Below are 7,224 nucleotides of genomic sequence, written 5' to 3'. Positions count from 1 at the left end.
TCCCGGTCACTGCAGCCTCAACCTGCTGGGCTCCGGCGATCCTTCCGCCTCAGCCTTCCGGGTAGCTGGAACTACAGGCCCACGCTACCACGCCCGGCTAATTTTTTATTTACTATGGAGATGAGGTCTCACCAAGTTGCCCAGGCGGGTCTCGAACCCCTGGGTTCAGGCTGGTCACAAACCCGTGGGCTCAGGCAATTCACTCACCTCAGCCTCCCAAAGGTGCGAGATTACAGGCTGAGCCATGGAGCCAGGCTTGGAAATATCTTTATCCTACTCTGGCACTCGGTCAATATTTTGAATGGGCACAAAATTCTAAGTTAGAAATTCTAAAGTTTAAAAAGTTTATTTCTGTATCCAATTTTGCTTTCTAATGCCATCCCACTTCTCTTTCTCTCTCTCTTTTTTAGGGGGTGGGAATGTGTTCTCATATTTTTTTCTCCTAGAACTATTATTAGGCTTTTATCTTTACTCTTGATCTTACAGGAATTTTTTTTTTCATTCATTTTCCTGGATATTACTGACCTTTGTAACCCAGAAACATACCTCAGAAAATTTTTTTGCTGTGGTTTCCTTCTGTAGTCTTTTATGGAGCTTATTAGTCACATAATTCATAAGTTAATTTATTATTTTGACATCGTTCTTTGGTGTTGATAGTTTCCTTATGAGTTTAGTTCTTTTGGGTAGTCTAATTATAGTTACAATGAGACAATAGGAAAAGTTGATTAGATGTCCTATTGTTCTTAGAAGATCTTGGTGAATGAGGAGATTCCTTAGGATATTATTGATTTATTTTCTTCAGTATCTTTCATTATCTCCAGAAATGAATTTACTGTGCTACTCCTTGTAGTCAGGTAAACTGTGAGGGAGTGGTTCTACTCATGGTAGGACAGGGAGGGCAGGCATCCAACCATTTCATTTGCAGACAATTTTGTCCTCCTTAATTTCAGTCTTGGGCCTCATCCTTGCGCTATGCTGAGCCTGGTTTTACTCTGAGTCTCTTACTCTGAGATGACAGGCTTTCTCTGGGAAAATTAAATTGCAAACAAATGCAATAATTATTCTTTTTATTTTCTCAAAAAAATTAAATAGGATTGTAAGGAATCAAGAAAAACCTCTTCTCTACATGGTGAGTGGAAGTCTTCTTAGCATGAGACCTTTTTCTACAACCCAAAAGATAAAAATGACTCAATAGGATAAAAGACTACCAGGAACAGTTTATCTCCTGCTCAAAATTTCTGTAATCTCTCTGTCATCTCTCTAGGAGTGTTTCTTTCAAGGGGATGTAGGTCCTTTTCCTGTAAATAGATGTTTGACTTCCATTTTCTGACCTATGGTTCACTGTCACCACATGTGTTGCCTTGCTACTTGAAGGCAATTAGCAACTGAGTAACTAATAACTGAGTAACAGGTGTGAAGGCAACTGAGTAACTAGTATGTGTCTATTTCTGCAGGCTATTTAGATTGTGGCTGCCTTTCCTATGTCTCCCACCCTCCAAAATTTGTTGAAATTGCTCTGCTTCAAATTTTCCTTCTCTAATTTTCTCTGCCATTATAAATCTATGTCATTTTCAGTTATTTAATATTGGTGATGTTCCTGGAAGGAAGGGGGAAGGAGCATGTTCTTAGACTATCAACTATATCTGAAGATCTTGCTATTTATCCTGAATAAGTTTATAAAGGCAAATTTGGGGCTACTTACTATTTTTAAGAACCACCTCTAATTAGTTACTTTGTATTGAAATGCTAATTTATAGTAATTTGCCGCTTCTTGCAAAATCTCACTTCAGGATATTCCAGAGATTAGGTCTTTGCCTCTCGGATGTGTTTTTTAATCTAGAAATATGCTGATCAGTATCTATGTGGCACTAATCACTGGTTTAGATCGTTTCAGTGAAAGGAGTTTGAGACAGAGATAGGACAAGGAGCACTTTGGCTCATTTTAGGAGCCTATTACGATTAGAACTTCTTCTCTAAAAGTGTTCACTACAATCCACCTATGTATTCACATTTATTTATCCATCCACCTTTATATACACACAAGTATATGTATATATATATCCCTTTAAAGAAGCTAAATTATTTTTTAGCCTTGGAAACTTAAGTTTAAATAATGTAATCAATTCGCCCTGTGAATTAAATAAATGGCAGAATCAGAATTCAAACTTAGATCTGACAGTTTTCATCTGTAATTATTTTCTATATTCCCATTTTTATGAGTGTCCAATTACAGAAATTTTGAGCAGGAGGCAAACTGTTTCTGGTAGTCTTTTATCCGATTGAGTCATTTTAATCTTTTGGGTTGTAGAAAACTCTCATGCTAAGAAGACTTCCACTCACCATGTAGAAAAGCGGTTCTTTTTGATTTCTTACAATCCTATTTAATTTTTTTTTGAGGAAATAAAATGAATAATTATTACATTTGTTTGCTTACCTTTTTTAGTGGCTGTTTCTTTGAGAGAGAATGCAAATTTATTGGAACTGCTACATTTTCTGCCTTAGACTCTATGGTATCCCCAGGGTTGTCTTCCTTTTTATCTCCAAAGCCGTTACTGATTTTTAACCTGCTTTGCCATTTGCTGATTTCAGATGCTTATTCTTATTATCTGCCTGTCCTTAATAGAAAGTAAGTTCCACAAGGACAGGGATCTTTGTTATCTTTTCTGAGTTATCCTAAATATTGAGTCAATGTTTGACAGACAACAAGACTCAAAAACATTTTTTTAAGAGTGAATAATTAGTACTTACTATGTACCAGACACTACTCATGTTCACTGTGAATCAACTCACCTAAATCTCATTTTAAGACTTAGGAATAGAGCCACAAAGATCAGTAGGATACTGGCCACGTTCCCAATGAAGAAGTGGTAGAGTTAAGATTCAAACTTACATAGTCTGACTCTGGAGCTGAGGTTCTTAAGTTGTTGTATTACTTTGCTGCGCTTCCACTATATAAGAAAATGATAAAAACACTAATTCAAGGTGAGGGATATTTCCAATACACTCTCTTTTCTCAACCATTCCCTAGGAAACAATATGATTTCACATTAAGCCTTAGTGAAAATATAAGTCAGAGTAAGTCTTATTGTAACTGTAGAATAACATAATTTTTGTCTCTTGGTAAATTGATTTTACACCTCAATGAACAGGTAAAAGTGTTTATCTTTGTGGAGCAGGACCCTTTCTGATCCCTTTAAAACATGTACTTCTTCATACATATACATTAAAACTTTATTTTCTCTGATAATTAAATTATCTCCTTGATTTCTTCAAAATGTAGTAGCAGAAAGAGAATTAAATCTAAAACTAGTATTTATAAAAGGACATTATTTAGTGAGAGAAAAGGTAGTTCTTCTATTCTACTTATTCTCTTTAAAGATAAAATGTTTTTGTTGGTTTTGAATAATATAGCTAAAAATCACAAATTCAAGAATTTGTTGTAATATTTTTAGTCTTATTCTAAAATGTTTAGTTTTTGAAGACCTCATAAAAATGAGGAATAGCAAAGTATAAGTACTTTAAATGCGACTATTCAAAGACTCTAACAAAACATTTGACATAATAATCTCTCTTAATGTGTTATTTTTCATTTCTAGACAATTCTAAAGCACTGATATCATTTCTTGCATTTCTGATTATTGTGACATCAATAGCCCTGTTGGTTGTTCTCTATAAGATTTATGATCTGCATAAGAAAAGATCCTGGTAAGAGTTGAATTTATGAATTAAAAAATAATAATAATAGTAATAATGACATAAGCGCATATCCTTAAAGCCATGGTGAAACCGATTAACTGAAATATGTGAACTAGAGGAGACAGCATGAAGTCCAGTTCATGGCATAACTTTTAGCTAAAGACTTTTAATATGGTTCTATGGATTTATATTAAATATCCATATTTTCTACATTTACTAATAAGGCTGTAGACTTGTTTAAGTAATGAGCCATGAAAAGAATGTCTATGCATTATTTTTGTACAAAGCGGGTCAGAGAGATCCAGGAATGAACAAAGCAAAAGAAAGGAAGGAAATATCTGAGAGATTTTATGTATTTGTCCCCAAACAGACACATTTTATTAAAAATCAAAGGTTTAAAATAAAATCGTTTGGTCACATGTCTGAGTTTAGCAGAAAACCCTTGGCTGGTTTTTCCTCCCTCACTTTTTCTTGATCCTCCTCCCCTCTCCTCTCCTCTCTTCTTCAGTCTTCCCTCCCCTCCAGGCTCTCCCCCGCCTTCCTCCTATTCTCTTCCCCTCTTTTATCCTCCCTGACTGCCTTCCTTCCCTCAACACATTCGTTGAATATAAATTGAATGCCAACTGAATTCTCTATTTTTAAAAAAATTCAGAAATTTATGTTTATTTTCACAGCAACTTAGATGAACAACAGGAACTTGTTGAAAGGGGTAAGTATGCAGATGTTTATTTTTTCACTGATGAATATTCCTTCTCCTATATTGAAGGTAATCCATTTTAAATAAGGACTGAACATTTTAATTTAACCCAGACTTTTTCTGTTAATACCATGATAAACATTTCATTAATTCATTTACTCAATTAGTAAGCATCTCTGAAGTTCCCAGTGTATGCCAAATATTGTGCCAGGCATTGAATACTACAGTGAAGGACCACAGACTCTGCCCTTTAGGTTTTAGACTTTACTAGAGAAAGGTGGATACAGTGACAAAAATGACAGTAATTTGATCAATGCCCTAATAGTTGGATGTGTGATTCTACAGAAATACAAAAGATAGAAACTGCATGCAGGGCAGGAATCTGGTTGCTAAGATTATGGGGAAACACTAAATCAAGGAATGAGAAAATGGTGGAGGGAAGAGCAGATGGAAAGTCCCAGAAAAGGGAGGTAAAAAGTATCCTCTCATCCCTGCCTGGATGAGATGGTGACTTCTTTCACATGGACAGGACAAAGAGCAGCAGTTTGACTTAAGCGAGGAAAAAATTCATTTTTTCTCTCCTTTTTTCCCAACTTATACATTTTTTCTTTAATATTTTTAAATATGATTTTTGAACCAGTTAAATTTTTAAAAGAAATAAATTAAAACTGTTTACTATAAGGGAAGCTATTTCTTATTCTCACACTCAAGACAAGAGGACTGGTAGAACTCCTCTGTCAGTGTTAACTTGTATGTGAAGGGCTTTCCTCTGGTAATGGCAGGTGCCACGTTTTTATGCAGAAACTTTGGGACAGGTTTTTTGGGGCTCCTTAATAGACTATATTTTTCTTTGCAGAATGTATCATTACCTAACCTGCTAGTATATGTTCATTTTCTCACTATCTTCCCCTAACTAGAAAGTAAGCTTTGTGAGAGCAGAAAAGTTTTGCTTTCTCATTCACTGCTTTATCCCCAATACCAAAGTGAATGCATTAAATTTAATAAACATCAATGAATAAATACATTAACAAGATTAAGTGTCCTGAGGATTAGTTTTGATAGGCTGAGGGAAGAATGAGGAGCACAAGAGTATTAAGCACCTCAGCAGAGAAGAAGGATCCATCTCAAGGAGTCAAGGCAGACTTGGAGAGTGTCAATGAAATACTTTATCTCAAATTTGATACTGATTACACCTTGGAATGCACTAGAACTTACCCACTCAAACCCCATGAAACTCTGAAGGTGGCTCTCAGTTCAGATTGAATGAACAGCAGTGATCCACAACAACTTGAGCAATTGCAAATGTGCCACCTTTATGGATACCAGAAGGTATCTTCCTCTAATAAATGAGTAAAATTGAAACAAGCACTGAAAGAATACCACCAGCAGGCCAGGCTCGGTGGTTCAGCCTGTAATACCATGCTTTGGGAGGCCGAAGTGAGTGAATTGCCTGAGCCTGCGGGTTCGAGACCCACCTGGGCAACTTGGCGAGACCTCATTTCTACAATAAATCAAAAAAAATTAGCCGGGCATGGTAGTGCACGCCTGTAGTTCCAGCTACTTGGAAGGCTGAGGCGGAAGGATCGCCGGAGCCCAGCAGGTGAGGCTGCGGTGGCCGGGAGTCTGGGCGACTGAGTGAGACTTCAACTCAAAAAAAAAAAGAATACTACCAGCAGTACAAGGAAGAGTAGGCAAAGTATGCTTTTTACATATGTAACAGCTTAAATTCTCTTATTCTTCTAAAACTGTTTCTCAAGTTCCACATGCAATTATAGCTTTTGATAGTTCATATATATTCTTACTCTCTAGTAAGTAATTTTACATAGTAATGTGTTTCACACTCTTGAGGTGTAACAAAGTAATAATTTTTTACATTAGCACAAACAGATGATCAAATCAAGCTGAGTTATGAGTATAAAGGTATTAATTATATTCTCTTATTTCATCTGTAAGTTTATTATATTTCACAAGCTAAAATGAAAAAACTAATTGTAATACAGATAAATAAGTGTGGCAATTACAATTAAATGCATATAATCAAACAAATGTGGTTGTCCTTATAATAGTGATATTTGGTCTGGGATCTTTTCTCCAAGCATAGAAAATAGGGAAGGGCATTCTAGCAGAGGGAACAATATAAAGCCCAGAAAAGTGCTGAAGTAGAAGATTGAGAAGTCATTGGTTTATAGGTGAATGTCTGTGTGTGAGGGAGATTCCTTAGGTGGAATGTGTTTGAAAAGGAAAGAAGCAAAGGGACAGAATTTTCATCATTTTCATGAAATCTGTGTGCCCATCTGAAAGCTAGACATGTAACTAGTACTGAAGCTTTCATTTGTATACAGATGATGAAAAGCAACTGATGAACGTGGAGCCAATCCATGCAGATATTTTGTTGGAAACTTATAAGAGAAAAATTGCCGACGAAGGAAGACTTTTTCTGGCTGAATTTCAGGTGCGTTGCTCTTATTGTGTGATGAGACGTTCTGCTTAAATATCAAGATAATTTCACTTTAAATGTATTGATATAATCATTTGCCTTTATAACTTACTTCACATAACATCACAACATAATAAAAGCAGATGTTATTTGCAGGAATTTACAGACCAGAAGAGAGTCTTATAGAGGTTGGCAAGATCACAACATAAAGCTAGCACATATTTTAACATAATGCTTTATTGTTTTATGAGACTGTGTCACAAAACATATTTGACTGATTTTACACTTCCACCTAGATTATCATCCAAGTGTCTGTTTTTAAATAAATTTTAAAGTGACAGGACAATTAATTCTAAATTTACCCTCATTCATGAGATTTTTCTGGAAGTAGTCC

General features: G+C 35.6%; 1 protein-coding gene across 1 annotated transcript in view; it reads left to right on the top strand.

Moving 5' to 3' along the window:
* Nucleotides 1-7,224, top strand: part of PTPRC (protein tyrosine phosphatase, receptor type C) — a 117,347-nt gene that overhangs the window by 89,577 nt on the left and 20,546 nt on the right. Inside the window, exons 16-18 of the mRNA XM_008062424.2 lie at nucleotides 3,597-3,705; nucleotides 4,371-4,405; nucleotides 6,736-6,845. Of these exons, the coding sequence (XP_008060615.1) occupies nucleotides 3,597-3,705; nucleotides 4,371-4,405; nucleotides 6,736-6,845 (254 nt within the window). The remainder of the gene's footprint in view (nucleotides 1-3,596; nucleotides 3,706-4,370; nucleotides 4,406-6,735; nucleotides 6,846-7,224) is intronic.

The sequence above is a fragment of the Carlito syrichta genome, unplaced genomic scaffold (assembly GCF_000164805.1).
Source record: "Carlito syrichta isolate Samal-C Ts95f unplaced genomic scaffold, Tarsius_syrichta-2.0.1 Scaffold305701, whole genome shotgun sequence".
Lineage (NCBI taxonomy): Eukaryota > Metazoa > Chordata > Mammalia > Primates > Tarsiidae > Carlito > Carlito syrichta.
Note: the sequence above shows the minus strand (reverse complement) of the source record. Positions and strands in the feature narration are given on the sequence as shown.